This window comes from Helicoverpa zea, chromosome 4 (genome assembly GCF_022581195.2).
Source record: "Helicoverpa zea isolate HzStark_Cry1AcR chromosome 4, ilHelZeax1.1, whole genome shotgun sequence".
Classification (NCBI taxonomy): domain Eukaryota; kingdom Metazoa; phylum Arthropoda; class Insecta; order Lepidoptera; family Noctuidae; genus Helicoverpa; species Helicoverpa zea.
Window position 1 is genome coordinate 10992807 of NC_061455.1, and position 21092 is coordinate 11013898.

At 36.5% G+C, this 21092-nt stretch overlaps 2 protein-coding genes and 1 long non-coding RNA gene across 5 annotated transcripts; 1 reads left to right on the top strand and 2 right to left on the bottom strand.

Moving 5' to 3' along the window:
- Positions 1 to 1158: 1158 nt before the first annotated feature.
- On the bottom strand, positions 1159 to 8856 carry LOC124629792. 2 transcript variants are annotated; one of them, XM_047163349.1, is made up of 9 exons: positions 8530 to 8855; positions 8149 to 8295; positions 7055 to 7207; positions 5490 to 5652; positions 4973 to 5208; positions 4468 to 4585; positions 3609 to 3802; positions 1853 to 1982; positions 1159 to 1568 (listed from the first exon to the last, which is right to left on the bottom strand). In XM_047163349.1, the coding sequence occupies exons 1-9, from the start codon at positions 8668 to 8670 to the stop codon at positions 1201 to 1203; spliced, it is 1650 nt and encodes a 549-aa protein (XP_047019305.1). In that variant the 5' UTR covers positions 8671 to 8855; the 3' UTR covers positions 1159 to 1200. The 2 variants fall into 2 exon arrangements, with proteins under 2 accessions (XP_047019305.1, XP_047019307.1); XM_047163351.1 differs by lacking the exon at positions 8149 to 8295 and having other exon boundaries at positions 8530 to 8856.
- On the top strand, positions 6352 to 12676 carry LOC124629794. The gene is made up of 3 exons (XR_006984328.1): positions 6352 to 6565; positions 6773 to 6835; positions 12605 to 12676. It is a non-coding gene; the product is annotated as an uncharacterized LOC124629794 (long non-coding RNA).
- Positions 9702 to 20486, bottom strand: LOC124629793 (ell-associated factor Eaf). 2 transcript variants are annotated; one of them, XM_047163353.1, is made up of 9 exons: positions 20280 to 20486; positions 18752 to 18885; positions 17574 to 17666; positions 15829 to 15967; positions 13509 to 13630; positions 12615 to 12735; positions 11993 to 12269; positions 11595 to 11709; positions 9702 to 11072 (listed from the first exon to the last, which is right to left on the bottom strand). In XM_047163353.1, exons 2-9 carry the CDS (start codon positions 18846 to 18848, stop codon positions 10987 to 10989), a joined length of 1050 nt encoding a protein of 349 aa, XP_047019309.1. In that variant the 5' UTR covers positions 18849 to 18885; positions 20280 to 20486; the 3' UTR covers positions 9702 to 10986. The 2 variants fall into 2 exon arrangements, with proteins under 2 accessions (XP_047019309.1, XP_047019308.1); XM_047163352.1 differs by having other exon boundaries at positions 12615 to 12738.
- Between the last annotated feature and the right edge of the window lie 606 nt (positions 20487 to 21092).

The following is a 21092-nucleotide window of genomic DNA, read 5'->3' on the forward strand; positions in this document are numbered from 1 at the left end:
CGTTACTAATCATAATGTATCCAGCCATGATTCTGATATACCTAACTCGTTACTCACAACACTCAGGCCTCTGCCTCGAATTTTGCGGGCAGCGGGGCGGCGGCGGCGGCGGCGCGGGAGCGGCAGGATCTTACGCGTATAATCAAATGGACCAGCCCTCGAATACAGCGGCGCGGGAGCGGCGCGGCGGCGGGCAACGAGCGGTGCGCTCCAGTCAAGCGGTGACCGCCCGCGGTGGGCGTCTGCATTGTAGGCATAGTGTTATACATTTTTTTTGTGACGTATCAAAATGTCTTCGGACGTGCAAGAGCTAATTATTTCGGCCATCTTTGAGAGGACACCCATATGGAACAGCAAACACAACAGAACACAACACTACACTGCTATATTGCCGCGCGATCTGCCCGCTAGTTTCGAGAACAGGTATGCGTTGCCCGCCCCGCTCCCGCCCCGCTTTCGATGCCGCCCCGCTGCCCGCAAAATTCGAGGCAGAGGCCTCAGAAACTGATGATTTGGTCTAATTTGAGGATACCAGACAAAATATGTATAAATAAAACTACCTAATACTCCACTTATCCTTATGTCTGTCGTCATCACCATCTGGTTGAAATTTCAGGTGTTCAGCACTTGGAAATGGCTTAGTAATAAAACCCGTATTATGATGACGTTGGATGAACATCATTGGGAAATCCGACATTAAATTAATCAACAGGTGTTTTGGTTGAATCCGCAAATCTCAGGTCAGGTAATTTTTTTTTGCAGTGAGATGAATGAGTACTGGTGAGTACAAATCCGTAGGCAAATCCGTTGGTGATCCTGTGGCCTACGCGAGCTGGCGGGGAGGTAACCGTCAACAGGGATGGCACAAAGAAAGGGTTGTTCATAGTGTCAAAAAATATTCCTTCAGATTGGCAACATGGCAATCTGACGGTGCTCTTTATTTCGTCGGTCTGCTTATTTATTTTGCCAATCTGAATTGTATCTAATTAGCAATACATAAAGCCCATGTTTGAATTTTGTTATAAAGCATGGATTATGCATTTCATTATGCTACAAGACAATACTCAACCTGTCTACTTGGCTCATAAGAAATGGACTGATATCCTATCAACTGAATTATTTCGTACTTAAATTGGTAAATGAATTAAAACAACACCATCAAAATGTAATAATTTATGTATAATAATAATAAAGTAAAGCTTACAACAAAACTGCTCCAAATATTGGAAACGGCTCACTAGACTTGTTGAGTTTATACCTAAACCTATTGAGTAGACCGCTCGCGACAACAACACCTTTATACTGCGTACTAGACACATAATTCGTCACTGGAGTCCTCACTGGCTGTCTTATAATTGTCCGACAACTTTTGATTTTGATTCTTATGCACTTATCACTTTTAAAGTTGGTTGGTTCGAAGACGTTTTCCCTGTGGGTGCCGTTTCTTAAAGCTGTGGTGGTGGGGATGAGGCGGAGTTTCGGTCGCTTCATGACCGGCCGAATGGGGGTGTATGTGAATTCTTCGTCAGCCGTCCGCTCTGGTGATGTGTCCGTTTTTGTGACTTTGTCTGCAACAAATTGTTAGATTGAATTAAAAAAGTCGGTAAATAGCCTGAATATTAAAGGTTTTGACAATTTTAATTCGTCGTCTTGTGAACTTAGCCGTGCGATAACTTTAAGTGATAAATAGGCATTCTGTCTCCGCGAGAAAACTGACATATATTTTCCATTATTTGCCCGATTTCTAAGTAAATAATTAACATTATTTTATTGAACGCAATGATGTTATAAACTGTTTGAGCCATTTCTACTAGGATCTCTCAATCCAATTAATCTATAACATTGTCTGTACCTGTGAAAGGGAATATCATCCGCCTCGGGAGTAAGGAATCGCCGAGCATCTCGTACAGCGTGTAGTCTGTCGTCACGTAGTCTTCCAGATACGTCGTGGGTTCAGATCTGAGTAGACAGCTCGACACGTCCTGAACAAAATAACAACATGTTAGACAGTAACATGGCATATGTATTTAGGCCCAATTTCCGATTAAGGAAAACAGCTGTTTGTCGTAAATTAAAGGGTCGTAAATCAGTGTTTCTAAAACGACTGATTACTGAAGTAAGTTGGAACTAAAAGGTTTTACGACAATTCCAGCATTCATAGTAAAAAAAAATTGTCGTTTAGCCCACCGATTACATAATCAACTGTAACTGAAATTGGCCCTTATTGACCAATAGTGTAAAGGATCTACACATACATAGATAGTATGATATTTAAGAATCTACAAAATAGATTTGCCAAATTTTGGTATGCAAGCTTCCTTTTTAGAAAAATCACCCCTACGAAACACGCCACACCTATTGCCGGTCAGCAAAGACTATAAAACCACTTGACTGCGCATACAGTGCCCCGACGCTCGCCAAACGTTAGTGATTTTGCGCGTACTATAAGGCTACGATCAGTACGATCCTTTAGTAGCGACCAAGTCTATGACCTGCGAACACGCTAAATTATTGAGGATTTTATTTAGTAAAAAATAAAAAAAATGCCTACATGCGCGATGAAATGGTGCGGGAAACAATCCAGGACATCTAGTTACAAAAAGTATGGCATTGGCAAGTATCAATACCAAAATTTGGCTTTGATTTAATTATATTACGAAATACCACAGGGGTCTATTTAAATTGGTGGATGGAAAACCGCGCTCACGCTCGTTGATGTCTTTTGGGAAAGTCCCTTTCTTTCATTAAGAAATTTTAATACGTCCATCTCTTTCTTGCCCTTTGTATTCCTATCGATGAAATTTGGGCTGTTACCTTTAAGGATGAAGTGGATATCGATAATTGTACATTTACATGAATTAAAAAATATGTTTTATTTTGGCTAATGAGTTAATTAACTGACCATAGTGACGTTAGAGGCAGCTGTTCCTGGTGCCTCCACAAATTACTTTTAACGTAATGGAAAGAAGATTTTTGAAGATTCCAGAAATAAAAGAGAAGTGGATATACACTATCAATGGGGAAAATTGGTCCCCAACAAGTAAATATGTAGACGCTCGATTATCGTTTTTTTACCAAAAACAATCAGGACCCTAAAACATTAATTCGAAAAACTTGTACTAAATTAATACATTTTAAGAATCAATAATTTTCTTGTACGGAGTTCTTTTTTGTAATAGACTGATTTTTATTAAATATTCTTATACGATTTTTATTGAGTATTTATTACTACGATGAAATACATTTTATCGATATTTTTTAATTGAAAGAGAACAATCCCTTGCTGAGGGTACTCACGCAACTCGACCTTGAACTGACCAATAGTAGCCGCGGATTATGCCGCGTCCCCCGGCCCGCAGCGGTGAGTCGTGTTCTTAGAAGGAATTGGCGAGTGCGCTCTCTAGTGGTTATTTACTTTATGCCGGTCAGTAACGAGTGTCAGTCTAACCTACTGAATAAAACCCACCAATGCAATGTTCCTTCTCAAGCCCTTCGTACTAGAGATACGATAACTATCAAACAACTACTTTGAACCTTATTCCTAATACCATAAAGACGAAATTGCCAACCAAACTCAGCCTTAAAATACCAACACTACATCTACTCACAAGAATAGTTTCCCTAAGATCAGTCTGCAGATGGTTCCGCCTGGGCGCGTGTACGCAGTCGTCGATGTGGTCGAGATGGTCGGCGAGGCACTCCACCAGCGCTCTCCGGCCTAACGCCATCACGCACTTGATCATCGGCGCCGTCAGACGCTCCTTGCTGCCCTGTGCTAGGTAGTCGAACAGGATGCCTTTGCCTGGAAAGAAATAAATAAATGATGGGTAATATGGAGGAAAATTAATTTTGAACTTTATTGCTAAGACTTTTAGGTTGAAAGTTGTTGATAAAGAAAGAGAGTAGTAGTAGAATAGGATTTTAGAAATATCCTATAATAACTAAAGAGTGCAATTAGTCGTTTAGATCTAGATCCGTCGATCAGTCCTTGTGATTACTAGTTCAAATTCTTAGACCCAAGTGAAGCGAAGACATAAACGTCGAGTTTTCTTTACATCAGCAAGGATATTGAGCCCTGACCTTCACCTGCGCAGAAGTGATTTATTTGTTTATTGCCACAAGTTTACAGTGCGCAAAGCGATCCCCACTCTTCTGCCGAGAGCTCATTATCCGTGCCGATAACTATACGAATTTTTACTTCTATTTACAAAGTAACCATGTGTTTTTTCAGATGGTCGTCTATGTTGTCGATGAACTTAGGCCTGCCGCCTGAGTCGCTACAATTTCCCGTATCGATTTATTTATAATTATACTTTTAATTTTATAAAGCTACAAGCCCAAAGAGGTTGTGAAATAAATGATAAATTGTTTTACTTTCTTAACTGCTACTATCCTGTCCCTCTGCAGGACAAAGGCCTGTCCCAATCTTATTAAGTTTTTAGGTTTATTGCTGGTCTTGAATCTCACCTATCGTAATAAACGAAGGCCACGTCCTTGTAATTTTAGTGAGTATTGCGACCATCTTCTCCGCGAGTGATCCATTGCCAAGAATATTAGATACCATCACTGGAAATAATCTCTGGAACTGAAATAACAAGTATTGCATGTAGTTGTTAATATTGGATGACTACTTGTAGGCACTTAAGAGGAGTGGAATTTAAACAATAGTGAATATTTGTTTGACGTGCAAAACTAATGAAAAGATTGTCGATATTAGTAGGTACTTGAAACAAATAAAAGTGACTTTATTATAATAACTGCAGTTCTCCATTTAGAACAGGATTATAGATAGAAATTATAAAAAAATTATAATTGTACAAAAACTTTCTCTACTTTTGTTTCGCGTTTTAATAGTGCAGTAAAGAATAAGAGAATAAAAAGATTCCAAAGAATTTAGAACCTTCTAATTTTACAAAGGCCTGTCAAAAGTTACATACATACAATTTTGTTAATTAATCAAATGAAAACTCACCTGTTGCTGTATATTAGTATCCAAACTACAAGGATTAGAACACAGCGCATCAACCATATCCAACACATTAGACTGCAGAGGTTTCTTGGCCGGCACGTTCAAAGCGTTCAAGTTGTCATCATTCAGAACGAGCACGGCCAAGTTGAAGAGGTTGGGGAATATTGGACCGATGCGAGTGTTCGTCGTCAAATCTTCTACTGCAAGCTCTTTTGGTTTTTTACGGAGGTTTAATATGGCTGGAAAACAGATTTTTTTATGATATGTTAAAACTATCGAGAATGAAAGGGATACCCTAGGGCTGGGAAATATCCTTTTTTTTTTGGATCATTTAAGACTCTCAAGGTTTTCTGCCTTCGCCTAGCATAGAAACTGGCAATTTTAGCTTGAAATTACGACTTATAGAAGTTATATTAAAAATTGTGTATTAATTTTAAGTATGGTTTTAATCATGTGGTGGATTTAATCACCGCCTTTCTTTTTTGACAAGATTTTTTCTTGGAATTTATCTCAAACTCACCTCTTGCAACTTTGGTATAGTAATTCTGCAGGTTAACGCTAATATTACTGCTATTATTGAGACTCTTGTCGTCTGTGATCCATTCCACTGAGACTGTGGCTACAGAGCTGTACACATAGCTCTGTGGTGTCAGTGCAAATTCTGTTACATTCACTAAGTTGTCCTGCAGTAGGAGAGAAAACTCATAAATTATCAGTTTATTCTGTTGTTCATTTACAAAAAAAAATTTTGCAAAATTAACTTGCTGATGGGCTTTTTGCAAAGTATTCCTGTGTTAGTAAATAGATACAATATGCGAAGTATTCTATTAATGCAACATCTTCCTATAATTGGCATGGAAAAAACTTGACAATATCTCAGAATGTTAAAATCTCCTTCATTCGTGTTTAAGAGGGCTATCACAAATTTTCGCGAATTTAAACGTTTTATACGAGTTTTGATGCTTTGGATATAGTCACAATAAAAAAACAAAAATAAGATTAAGAAAGTTTAATCATTTATCTTGAAGGTGTTTTAAATAAATATTTTAATTTGTCCACGTACATCAGTAAAATCTTTGTCTATGCAAAGGATGTTTCATAAAATGTTGCTTTTGGGTATCTTTTGATGCTTTGGTACTCCGAGGATATAGCAATTTAACCATTTAAAAAAATGTTCAAGATACAACTATATCTTGTTCTTTAAAGTGCTTAAATCAGTTTATTACAATTCATACAGTGTTACACCAAAAATAATTCTATAAAACTGAGAGTTACTGACAATTTTCCGTACGAAACTATATTTTTTATCTATGAAAGTATAATCGAAATTCAAATAAAAAACATTTAATAATTAAGGTGGTATTCTTATAAAGCTTGAAAAAAAAAATTGGTCTATTTAAAAGTAAAACAATATTTTAAAATAATTTTTGTTTGCAATGCAAAAATCAATATAAATCTTGTGACGCGCGGTGTTCAACTTTAGTCAGCGCCAAGCGCTTACCGAGGAAGGACGTATCGCTCGCTGTTGCGCCGCGTAAACTCGCCGGAGGTCGAAAAATATAGCGCAACCTGCGCAACTAACACGTTTTGATACTAGTGAGTTTTTATTTTATTTATTAGTTATAATGATCTGATTGAAATGTAATATACATAAGTATTAGCCCATGATATTCTAATGCGAAAATGTTATAGATAGGCTTCTCTTTTTTTGATGTTGGTTATAAAGAAATATGTACGTAAATGTCATCGTCGTTAGTTTCGCTGTTGCATAATAATGTAATTGGACTTCTTTGATTCTTGCAGGATAATGAAAGCATATTTAATTCAGACTATCAGACTCAATTGAATACCAGTACAAATAATATGGTAAGTATTTTTTGTCACCCGCAAAAGGTATACGTGACATATTTGTTTTAATAAATTATATGCCAGATCACAAAAAAATATTTGCGACACACAATTAAGGAGTGGTTAACATTGGCCTTTTGCCTTTGAAAAGATGTGTTTACTTCCTGTTTAAAAGGTCCCTAAAGACTGTCCTAGAAAAGGTAAGAAAAACATGGCATGTTAACTGATTTTACTCACAAGTGGTACACAAAGTTTCTCTTCACCCAGCGTAGCATACTGTGTGACACAGGAGCCTACCACCGGGCTGGTGTCAGACAACATGAGCACTGAGTTCACATCCCAACTGTCTACTGTCGTCTTCTTCATCATCTCACTGTGTAGAGCTAAGGTCTGAAAGTAATAAAATTAACTGTGATTATTATGTTAACAACCAGAATGATTTATTTTGCTAAACTGAAAAGGTCTTCAAATCGTAGATTGGCGACTGCTGCCAAAAAAATATTTCTGAAGATAATCTGAATGTTGATTTTGATAGCCAGCTACATTGGCCATTTTATTGCTTGCCTTCACTATTTTATTTCATCATCATGCTGCCCTTATCCCAATTTTGTTTGGGGCATGATATTTTTAAACAGTTTTATTTTATTCATAAGATCTAAACTTTAATTTACAGAATTTGTTACAGTCCCAATTTAACTCCCAAAGATACAGAAATAAACATTTAAGAATTATTTCAATGACTAAGGGTATTGTGTGTGGACCAAGGGTAACGGTGTTTCTCTACTTGATTGAATCCGAAATGAGGAGATCTGTAGACCAACTAAAGTCACCAATATAGCCCACTGGATTAACAAGTTGAAGTGGCAATGGGCAGGCCATATTGCAGATGCCCGATGGGGTCGAAAAGTGCTGGAGTGGAGAGCACGTACTAGCAAGCGCAGCAAAGGACGTCCACCAAAAAGGTGGACATTGGTTATTAAGGTTATTAAGGTCTTTGGAAGACGCTATATGCAGGTTGCCCCCAACAGGTATCTGTGGAGATCTAAGGGGGAGGCCTATGTTCAGCAGTGGACGTCCTATGGCTATGATGATGATGATGATGATGATGATGATGATGAAGAGTATTGAACGATCCAACAGTTAGGAAGGTTTTCAATAAAGTTCATTTGTTTATCAGCCTTGAGAAAGTGTACTGATCAATGACCTTGTCTATGTAACCTTGGCCCGGTAGTGGGGCATAAAAATAGAATACATACATAATATTCTTTATAAGATTAAGCTAAAAATAATTCAAGTAAGTAGATGTTTAAAATGTATAGTCTATCACTTACACTAATAGTCTGCCTAAGTTTATAGCTGACATCCTCAGCCAGGTTTGTGATGGCCTCTGTATTGACCTCATGGCCAGCCTGCTCTGCCATGCAGACCACAGAGTCGGGGCTGATGCCCGCGAACTTGCCTTGTGATGAGCTTCCATCCTAGGAAAAAAAATATTCAATTTTTTACAAATTTTTGAAAGTAGGTGTATTTGTGGCTTCTGTAGGTGGTTTTGCGTATTTGTCAGTGCTTTTTAAATACTGACGATTTTTTTAGCACTTTCCTACAAGGTCCTAAAAGTGAGATTGAACCTCTTTATGCGCTGAGGGAATATAGGCGCCAAGTAAAAAGCCCACAAATTATTGTGTATAACCTCAACTATATAAATGTTTTACCTTTTCATTGAGCGGAGGAGTGTCGCACTGACTGGAGCCCCCTGATTCTGATGCTACAGACTTGTTTCTATCACGTTCTCTGCTGCTATTCGACTTTTTCGAGTGACTTTTAGTACTCGAAAGTGAGTTAGACATTTTCATTTGTAACGACCACCTTGAAATACTCACAACATGATATATTAGGTTAATGATTTACATATAATTCCGGCTAAATTGTGCCTGTTAAAAAATAAGCAATCACGTAAGTAAACAATTCTTCAAACAATTTGATAAAGAACGGTAACAAGAAATGCGAAGCTTATAACTCTATTTCCCCGAAACTGACAGACGGTTGACACGCTTCACATTTTGACATTGACAATCAGCAGCAGTGGTAGCATTTCATCCCCCAAAATTACACAAAACAGTATCTGAAGCATAAAGCAAGAAGAGAGCAACTTAACTTCAATTGACATATATGGCAGCAATTTTATGCAGATCTCATTTATGATTTATGAGATTTTATGGTCTTCAGGACAGCCTACCATTGTTTTTTCAGTTGATTTTAAACTCACTCACACCTACAGAATTATTGGAGCGAAACGTAAGTTGAGTCTGAATCCAATCCGGCAATACAACTGCTTCTTGGATCCTTGCCATGTACCGACCATTCTGGGCCCCGATTCTCCTAAGTTAATAATGTCAAAATCGAATAGAAATCGAATCGCAATATGATCGTAATAGCAGTTTTAACCATATCGGGCATTCTGCTACTAATAAAAGACCAATCGTATTCGATTGACATTTGATTGGTGTGCGATTGGTCTGCTATTTTGATGATTTTGGTCTATACGGTAGTTTGCTGTACAATCATTTTGCAATCGTAAATCATTTGCAGACAAAATGATTCATTATTGAATGACAGAAAAGGATAAAAACGTTTATTTCAAAGAAAAAATAGCGGAATGCCACATACGCTTCAATAGTAATCGAGTCGGGATTGGATCTCAGTCGAATTGAGTCGAACGTCAATCGAAGGTCGCTTAAGTAAAATTAGGAGAATCGGGCCCCAGAAGAATCTCACCCACTGACAATGAATGGTTTGTCGATCTCCTAAATCCTCGAATAGGTCAATGTTGTAAGCTTAAGCTATTAACTATACAGGGAAGAAAAAAGTGAAATAATACAACAGGTTCATTTCATATTTTTGTCTATATTCTCATAAGTAAAAAGAGCATGTGGACATAATTGGGTAGGTAACGTCTTTCAATATTAGACGACGTAATGATCCAAAATAAATTAGCAATGTAGTTTGCTGAAGGCACACAATTCCAGGTTTTGCGAGTTAACAACCACAACAACCCTATTATAATATAATTAAGTTCTCTCATTTCTATGTACATACAAACGATTTATATCTCTCGACAAACTATCATGTTTATCATTATATTACAATATTTACTCTCGTAATCTTCCTGTACAAAGGATTATTGCAATTTTTAGATATCAACTAAATTTAAATAAATGAACATCGCGATAAAATATTATTACCAATCATTACGTACTTACTTAATCCTATCTTTTACAAATATTGGCATAAAATAAAAAAAAATATCTATGTTCACATGAGGCACGTTACGATTATCTTTAATTATGTCAACAATACATAACAATTAAGTTCATTTTACTTAAAAATTATGAATAAAATAAATCTGACATAAAAATATTATACTTTAATGTACCATTTCTTACATTACAAAAATATTTCAAAACATGGCAAGTTTACATGTAACACTAGAGCGAGCGCCGTAGTCTCGGCGACGGGATGTCAACGGTATATCATCATATTTTTACACAAGTTCCTGCAGAACCAATGTCTTTGGGTAGTTGACACCAATAAGCAACCTATGAGTATTTTAAATTGAGTTTAATTATATCGTGGCCGATTTAAAATAAATTCTTAGGACATTTGATAAAAATAAGTAAAATGAGTTGGCTGTCTTGCCATATGTACAGGAGAATCGATTGACAAGTCATAAAAAGGATTCCTAGTTTGATGATTATTTTGATTGCTGTTGGTTTCAACTGTCCAATTGCCTCTCTTTCCTAAAACCGTACATTCCCAGAGTAATATCATTTATTGGACACGGATTATTTTAGAAATGGAACAATAAATAAATTGCAAATCGCATGACAGTCATCCCACATTATCGCATGCATAGACAAATTCAACTCTCATATCAAGTTGTAAAAAATTAAATCATTTTTTTTTAATACATATATAAAAGACAAGACATAAAACTGATAATCTGTCTTTTATATGTAAAAAAAAAATCTTTTTGTATTGTTCCGTGTTTAAAAGTACAAAGTGTCATGATCTGTGCACACTTGCCAAGTTTGAGTTGTAATCTGTGTGGATAGAGAAACGCTGAAACAATAAGACACCCACACCCGATGAAATAAAGGCTTGTCGTGAGGTCAGTCGGAGTCGCTGCCCGACTCCGACAGGCAGAGATCATCGTTGAGGACGTCGGCGGGCAGCGCCGGGTTCGGGGCCGCGGTACCTGGAACACGATACATAAATAATGAAACATAGGTACATAAAATAAATGGGCAAAAAAAAATTGGTGAATACAACGCAATGTGACTTATAATAACAATGGGTACGTCTAGCTAGACGGTCTACATTTTTCTGCAATTTGTTGCTGCAATGTCGGCAAAAAATTGGCTACAAGCAATTGAGCAAAATTGCTTGGAAAATATTACTACGGCTGAACCGTGTGTTGCAACAGGGTAGCTGCTGATGATCTCTCGAACAATATGGCCATACCAAAAATGTTTGCTTGCAATGTTGCTGACTCCTGTGTAGCAGCCACATATTGCACAAAAATGAAGCCCGTCCAGACGCACCCTTATGCAATAACTATGCTTTACTAAAGTCACACACAAAGGTCACCCTCAATATAAGGCTGCATTTCCATCATGGAGATGTGTGAGGATGCATAGCGAGGGATGTATTTGCTAAGAACCAATAGAATCAGCACAGATCTGGTGAAAAGACAGCCTCAAGCGTAAATTCAACTGACCGTTGGGTATAGAGTGATGCGCGCTGGAGTCGTTGTCGTCGCTGTCGCTGCCGCTGTCCGAGTCGCTGCCGCTCTCGCTCGACGAGCTCGACGAACTGTCCTCTTGTTGCGGGGGCTGAATAAGATTAAATAATAGTTTTTTATTATTTAAGTAGTTTCATAATTTGAAAGTATTTTAACAAGAGCTGTTTACTGCAGTTTTACCTACATATTGCTTAATTTACTTCTAACATTCAGAACAGCCCATTAAAATTATGGGTTATCGACTTGCGTTAAGCAGTACATCCAACTTTAATCTGTAATCTTTACCTTTTAAGTATATCGATGATTTTGTTGTCTATAAGTGCAATAAAAGCAATGCACTCTAAGGAAATCCTAAATGAATTCTGTAGTGTTACCTGATGGTGTTGAGGTGGCGGCTGGTAGGCGTTAGTATTGTGATGGGGCCTGTCAGGCGCAGGGGGTGCGGGCCGCTCGTAGGGCCGCGCGTACCCGTTGTGTGCGGCGTGCGGCCCGGCGCTGGGGCCCAGGCTCGGCAGCGCGGGGCCCGCGGCGGGGCCCAGGCTGGGCAGCGCGGGCGCGGGGGCCGGGGCAGCGGCCGCGGGGCCGCCTAGCGAGTCGTCTAGCCCGATCATCGGGAGAGATGCTAGGGTACTGTTGCCGCCGCCTGACCAACTGTTAGAAGAAATGTAAGAATTTTTGCTTTAGCATTGTTAATTTAATTCAACATTCAAAATTGGGTTTTATCTACTGAAAACATCTTCTGGATCTATCAGATATCAATGTAGAGGGTTTTGTTGACCAGTAATAACTACTACATTTACTAAGGTTGATATGATGATCCAATATATGGTGCTCCTATATTCCTATTGCATAAAAACATGTACTAATGTACTGGGTAAATATAATAGTGGATGTTTTTATAGGAAATATTTCTAAGGGCAATGTGGGAGCACCCTTATATAAGATTTTTGGAATTTGACAATATTGTTCCTATAACTTGTTTGCAGATCAACTTACGGCGCAGCCTGAGGGGGCGAAGTCTTCTGTCTGGGAGGAGATCTGACGAGTGTGGGCGGCTTGGCGATGTTGCCGGCGCCGTTGTACCGCGCCGCGGGGTTCGCCGGACCCGTTCCAGGTACTGCTAATGTAAACAGTAAGGTAAGTTGTATTGCAGAGATAAATAGCACGGAGATATTGAACTTGCTCAAAAACTATGTGTACATTACGTGACAGTTGATAGAGTAAGTAAAAAAATTGTTATAAAAGATTTGAATTTTGAAAAAAAAAAAACAAAGGATTTGTGACAATATGACTATAGTTTGACGTGTTAAAAATGTTGGTGTCAAATAATTGTTGTGAAACGAGATGAACATTAAACCATGGCCTTATAGTTTCTCCTTTAGTGTTTTTGGAAATTGTAGGTAAGCCTTATTTCTAATAACATAACGCACATTATCGCAGAATCCTGCGTTAGTAGCACTACGGCGGTTGCACATAGGATACAATTTCAACTGTATGGTAAGGACATAAGGCACATTATCGCACAAACCTAGGTTAGTAGCACTACCGTTGTTGACGTTACAATTTCAACCGTATTACTAATTACATAGAACACATTATCGCGCTAACCTGCGTTAGTGGCGCTGCGGCAGTTGCTGGCGACGCACATATATCCCAATTTCAACCGTATAGGTAATAACAGAAAAGCACATTATCGCACAAACCTGCATTAGAGGCAATGCATCACAGTTTCAACTGTATGGGTAATAACATAAAGCTTATTGTCGCACAAACCTGCATTAGTAGCGCTGCGTCGATTGCTGGCCACGCCCATACGTCACAGTTTCAATTGTATGGCTAATCTATTTTCATACTTACACATCACAACATAAGGCTCATTATCGCACAAACCTGCGTTAGTGGCGCTGCGTCGGTTGGTGGCGACGCGCGTACGTGACGTGGATCGCTGCGTTGTGTTCGTGAAGTCTGTCGTCACCGGCGTCAGCGGCCGCGGCTTTTGAGTCGTTTCTTGTCTGAAGGAATAGTTTGAATTTTAGATTAAATATATAAAATAATAAGTGGAAGGAATATGGAGGAAATATGTATAAATAAATTAAGTGTGCCAGACAAGAAAACGCTCATTGCAATTGAACATTAATTTACTCCCCCATTAGAAAGTTTCTATTAGATTCGGGGAGACTATGTTTTACTTTAGTTACTCAAATAGGACCAGAATCGCTAAAATCAACAACAGACAAGCTGATGTCTGGTGTCTGTCTACTCTACATAACTTTCGACATAAATATAATATGCTCGCTTTTCATTACATAGGGGTAGAATTTATGTAAGAAGAAAAGTGACTTAACCTCTGAAGCAAAAGAAAAGCTCAAGTCTAAATTACATCGATGATATCACTGCACCTGAGTACTACCACGGTATAAGTACTGTTACCATAACGGAATACACCTTTTCACAGTAGCAACCTTATTAAATTACATCATATTTTAAGTTTTTTTTGTTCATTTCAGTGAAAGGCAAGTCAGTGAGTCATGGGCTTTCTAAGTTGTATTGATGACGCAATGGTTATCACGGCTTTCTATAACGGGCTGAGCAGATAAGTAGCGTGACGGATGCCTAAAATTGATGATTCATGAAGGTTGTTGCACATTTGCCGTTCGTCGTAAGTCGTTATGAGGTAGTCAGAAGCCAGTAAGTATGATACCAGTCTAACCAAGGGGTATTGGGTTGCCCGGGTAACTGGGTTGAGGGGGTCAGATAGGGCAGTCGCTCCTTGTAAAGCACTGGTACCTTGGCCAGACCCCAACATAGTTGGGAAAAAGGCTCGGAGGATGATGATGTTGCACATTTGCATATTGTCTTCTAATACGTAATAATTAATAATACGCTCAGGATAAATGTGCATGTACACATAAAATGTATGTTTCAATCTCTTTCGTGAGATTTATTTGAATATTCAAAAGGCTATTTTATGAGCGTATTGACGTATATTACGCGACGAATAAAACGGTCACATTAGCCATTCAAAAGTAAAGACCAGAAGACATTCGTAACATTAGCCATTCAAAGCTTAGACCAGAAGACAGTCATTTTATTACTCAAAACATAAATATCAATGCAATATTATGTACTGTCATATTGTAAAGGTTTCAAATGATGTAATAATTACTAATCAGAATACTATAGTTCGGCCATTCAGAGAATGCGTTCCTGACACGTCGCGATTGAACTGACGACGTAACTTTGCAATGGCGTTGCAGTTACGATAAAAATATTTTTGCTGGTTGTTTACCGTTTTAACAATTGAGGAGCATTAAAACAACATTATTATATCAATAATCAATGAATGTTATAATTTTGTGCCAAACTGAGTGTCAAATAACTTGGTAAACAATATTTTTCTAAATCTATACTGCGCTATTACAAGGTTATGTCAGCGGTTTATATTTTGTAGTGCTGTGCTAAAAATAACAGGCAAGTATCGTAATCTGTTCTTATACAGTTATAATATAAAATAATACGTTTTGATTTTCTTTTTAAGAATTGGAAAATAATGGACTATAAGACTTAATTATAACGTTTATGAAATATAAAAATAAAACTATGACCAAACCGCATTTTTATACTTAGATTAAAAATGGTAACCCCAAATGGCGTTATGGGCCGCCATTTTGTGACGCTAAAACAGTCGTCCGTTGTCGTTTCGTGCGCATAGACCACGTTTTTCAAGTGTTTTCGATCTGTTTTTATTTGATTACCCGGCTTTTGTTAGACCGAGATATCAGGATTGATTCTGTTATTGATAATAATATAATTATACATGTAGGCGAAGATGATGATGAAGACACCACCTCCTCAAGCAAATCGGAGTCTGATTAATATTCTGTTCGCACATTCAATTCAATGTACTTGTAACAAAGAATAAATAAAACAATTTTATTATATGAATATTACCTTTTTTTGGTTTCCACTTAAATAACTAAAATATAAAACAAATGATTCCGCCAATTTAAAACGAAAATAATCTTAAAATAATGCGGCGGTTCATTTTGAAGGAACGGTAACGAACTCAGTGTTATGTTGTGCCCATCACTAGTCGTGACTAACTGATAGGTGTCAGGAACGCATTCTCTGAACGGCCGAAGTATAATAGTAATGTCAAGTGTTGTATTTTAGAAAGTGCGGATAGGCAGATGATCGAAATACGACTGACCTTGTCTTTTTAACCTGTATATTACTAGAGAGCTTCTCCAGTGTAATCTCGCCGGTAACCCTGTCTATGATGAGCACGCACTCCTTGGTGTAGGGCCGCTGGTTGCCTTTGAATACCGTCTGTGGGACCCCGGCGCCATCTGTTGGTGGGAATTATACACTTTACAATTTAACGGTAAGAAAATTACATAATGTAATTAAAATCAGTTCTGAGATGAAATTGTTTTCTTTTTTGTTTTATGACTTTTGAAAAATTACTATCAAGTTGTTAGAATCTCCAGCCATAATCAGAACAGTTTATTTACCATTCAGCAAGGTATCATCGTAGAATACTGTTAAATAGTGCTGGATTAACCATACAACAGCAAGAGTAACAATTTCTATGCTACGTTAGGGGCCCGCTCCTAAGAGGGCCCCACACCCGGGCCTTGAAGAGTCCCTGTGCAAACGATGAACTGACCTGTTATTTCACTGTTTTGCAGTTCAGTCCAGATACGTCAGAAGGATCTCACAATAAGAGAATGTGTATATTTAATGATAAGATCCTCATTTTACCTATGTTAAAAAAATAATTATTTCTGATTCAGATTTTAGGCAGTGTTCTACTTTTAAGGATTTCATTTTTACCTCTTTTATTGCTACGGGAGAATCCATAAACCGACACTGCTCCTAATGATGCACTAGCACATTTCAAATCGTTAAGGAACTGACAGTTTCGACCCAATAAAAATCAATAATTGTGTACGATTCTTATTAGTAATGAAGACGACCTTAAATAGTCTTCAGTAATTGTGCGCCAATTTTCCTCATTCACGTGTAACTAGGACTCATTAAAACTATGTTGCTATTACTTTGGAAAAACCGATAGGTACGTCACTTGGAAAATCCATTTTCTTAATTTATTTCGTGCAAAGAAACTGCAGTTACTTGAAAAAGACTTATCCTTTTTTAGCAGTCCTGTAAAATATTTCAGTACCATAAGGAAAAGTATATTGAAACACACTATTTTTATCTGCATAATATCTAAACTGAATGCAAATAAAAACCCCATTATTCAGTTCTATTTTTAAATTTTCAGAACCAGGAAAGATGCAATATATTGCACAAAAATAATACATTATACAAAAATATATTTGAGTAGAAGACATTAACAACATTCAGATGTTTCTACTAGATTTATTGCAAAGTTTCAGAAAACCAGATGAGTGTACTATTCATGGAAATGTGTTTATTTGGGTGCATACTTCACGTATTTAGCTTTGATGCCGCTAACCCATTTACAATCCAGATATGTCTAGGAAAAAACTGTAAGGCATAATATCTGCCTAGGATTTTTTTTATATTTTGGGGTTGGCTTCCAGTTTTACTGGAGCAAATGAAAACGCATTTGTAAGAAGCGAATACCTATATCACCTTCACGACCAAGTTACCCCTACAATCTGATACCTCTCGCAAAGACTGTGAATCTAGTATTCTTTTGATACGATCTGTTTCTTTTTGAGGATTTACTCCCAAAAATTGTGGCTGTGGCACTTGGTATCAGTCGCGGCAAGCTTAAAATGTACGTACATAAAAATCAATTTCATGTACCAGAGGGTGGAGATTCATGATCCGTATGGCCACATGCTCAAAGTTACGAGATCAGATTGGAAGAATTAGTTACGAGCTGACATTAAGTTTGGTGATAACTGTAACAGGCTCGCGTTTGCTCTGTTTTTACTATAACAAGGCCAAATTAATACAAACCCAAATGTGGTACAGTGACGGTCACTTGATTATTTGTTCCAACATCCACCGTTGCCATTTTGTTAACGTCAACTGACGCCGGCTTGAAGTCATCTGGAAAATAATAAGAACATTTTTTACACAAATGGTAAAACTATATTTATGAAAGAGGACATTCTCTAGGTAGGCATAAATAAGTTTGTGTGTTAATTAATTTTGATGTTATAGGATATAGTAATCTATTGATCAACATAACTCATTTCGAAAATTATTTTAACAAAGCTACGTTATTTGTGAGTGTCACAGGCGTAGTTTATTTGGGTTCAGGAATGGGTTTGTATCTTAACGGAATGGTGTTTTGCCGCAGCGCCCAACCATATCCCGTATTTCAAAAATTAAGCAAAAAAAACTCGCGGTTTTTTTTGCTTAATCTTATTACTTGTAGAATGAACGAGAACTTTGATGTTTAACAGTAATGTATGTAAATTGGTTGAATACCTAATACGGATTATAGGTCAATGACCTTGCTTGAACTGTAAGTTCAATAGGTTTCATTATTAACAAACAATCCTGGCTGTAAGCCAAGCAAAGGATGCATACTTCTATTGGGACTTCAAAATCAGGTTAAAAGAGTCCAGGAGTACCACACCAATAATGAATTTTGTTTAAAACAATATCTTTTTTAGCGATTATGTTGTAAGATATAAATAATTATGCAAACATTAGAGTATTGTTTTATACATTCTTGCATAAACTGTACAAATGATAGTCAGATAGAATAGCTTATAATTGCTTGCAAATTGCAATATTTATAATTTTATATTTCAATTCATTTATTTATTCAAATACCTGTTTAACTTAAAATATTTTAATAACTAAAACTATGCCATTATGTTTGAAATATGTACTGAAGCTTCAAAATATAATCAAGGGTCAGCTGCCTCGAGGTAAGCCAGGACTCGTCAACCTGGTCTGAATTGACGGTCTTTCAGATGTACCAACCTTACCCGTTGGTAATAAGATCTCCAAACTAATATTGTGAATGAGAATCAAAGTTATTAGACAGATCTTAAAATAAGAGAATCTCATCATTACCATATGAAATAGTACCCGTGATTCTGGAGGTGGTAGTGACCTGCCTTTACTTTTTTTAAATTCTGTTTATTTTAAATATATTTATAATAAAAATTAATACTTACATTTGATAGTGTGGTACTGTGATGCCTTATTATTAGTGAAACTGGCTCCTAACTTTAACTCTCTCACATCATAGTTCAGGCTGTGTTTATCGGCCATTATGACCCGCTGTCTATGCCATAAATATAATTGTTTCCTAGAACATAAAATACACAAAATTATAACAAAGACCATATTTGAATAATAACTCATATCATACTGTAGGTATGTTATTTATTCATTTACTCTTAAAAATGTTTAGTTAAATTGTAAATGTTAGGTAATTCTTCTCAGTTAGGTAAATCATCATTTCTAGAAAGGAATGAAAAAAGATATTGAGACTTTTATAAATGGAAAGACTTATTAAAATTAGTTTTATTGAATGTCAGGCAAAACTAAAACCATCAAGAACAATATTGCTAACAAGCTGTGCACTAAATAAAATTATGCAAGGCATAGTCCAGTTGAATAGTTTACACTACATGCTTATCAGTGAATGTCAGAGTATCACTGATAGTCAACTTACTGAGGTAATCACATGCATTCATTCATTAATTAGCTGAATCAAAACCTTGAAGTTTTTTTAACCAAGTACTTATACCTTTCTCTTTTCATATTTAATTCAAGTTCAAGTTTAAAATACCTGCTACTGTATTCTACATAGGGCTAAACATATTTCTTTCAGAAATTGAGTGCATTTTATTGATCCGTTTAGCACATGTACAACCTCTTTAAAGTTTATGGGGTGTGGCAAAAAGAATCTACTTTTATTTAATGCACCTATTTTGTATTGAAACCTCTTTATATTATGCTGGTTGTACAATAAATACAGGCAAGAATTATCATGTAACTACAAGTATGAAAGCAATTACTGTGCCTACATATCTACTTCCTTGAACTTTCTTTACTACTATTTGTCTTATAAACTATCTAAGAAATACTATGAAGTTTTGTGTGCTTTATATGCTAAATTCCCAAAACTAAAGAGGTTCTCATTATAAAAATAATCCATTCTTGGATTAAAATATGTAATTGAAATTCTTGATTGCACAATTTCAACATTGCTTCATCTAAAAAATTGAGCTGAAGATTTTTTCCTCTAATATATGGTACTTGAAATTAATAGGGAATATTCAAGTGGGATTATTTTATTCCTATTATTACTTTATTTTCAGTCAGAATTGGAAGTTAGAAAAGAAATCAATTTATCTGCATAGTTGTGTCAGCTTTTGGTGATATTAAATTAATTTACAGTTACTACATATCGTAAATTATAAATACCTGTATTACAAGTAAATACACCGACACAGGTAGCTATTATGCATACGTATCTCTACATTCACTAACACAGCTGACAAACTAGGTCTAATTTTTTTTAGCCACAACACAGTTTATTTTACTTCTCAAACTAGATAAGAATTTGCATTATTATAGCATAAGATTCTGCACAAAGATCAAAAATATATAGTTAATTGCAACATAAACTCATAAAAGAAAGTTCAAATAGATAAAATATGGCAAACAATTTTTAAGACAGAATGATACCCTTACCTTCGATTGGTTCTCCACCGATGATATAAAAGCCCAGCTATGTCTCAGAAATAAATGTCATCGTCAGTATATTTTTTAGGTGCACTAATTAGATAATAATTTCATGGAGAAGGGCTCGCTGAGGCAATAAAATAGTCTAATAAGTTAGACATGGACTATTCCTTCGACCTAGTTCCCATGACGTTTAATTTAGAGATGGCGTTTTATCACCATACTAATCAAATAGAGGAACTCTAACTTACTATCAGTTATTACTAAATAATCATTAGTATGTAATAAATTGAAATTATTTTGTAAAATATAATGACTTTACAGAGAAATTGATAGTGTAAATATAATTTTTTAGGACTTTTCCGCATAGTTCAACCAAAAGAAAGCTTTTGTTTCTATTTCATTTGTCTTTCTGAACATGAAAAAGTCTGTATCGTAAAGGTTCTGTTTTCCAAGTATAGGTATAATTTGTTTCTATCCTATGTCCATAAATTTTTTTGATGATTTTACTAAGCATTTTAAATCAATAGCGTGTCAAGATCCGCCGTATCATTTAAAATTTCCGGATGCTAAATGCCCTTTAGGGCAGAAAGTATATCAAATCCAACTTCTACTAAAACTGAAAATACCTTTATAAAACACCAAATTACCTATTAAAGGATTGCTTGGTTGACTTGGAGTCAGATAGTAGTTCTTTTTTTTATAAAAGTTTATCTTTTATTCCGTCCTGCAACTCTTAAGAATTTTGGAGCAGGCAAGTCCCCTGCAACTTGACACTGCCAATTCAAAATGAAGATTTGGCACAAAGGCTAGAAGGCCATG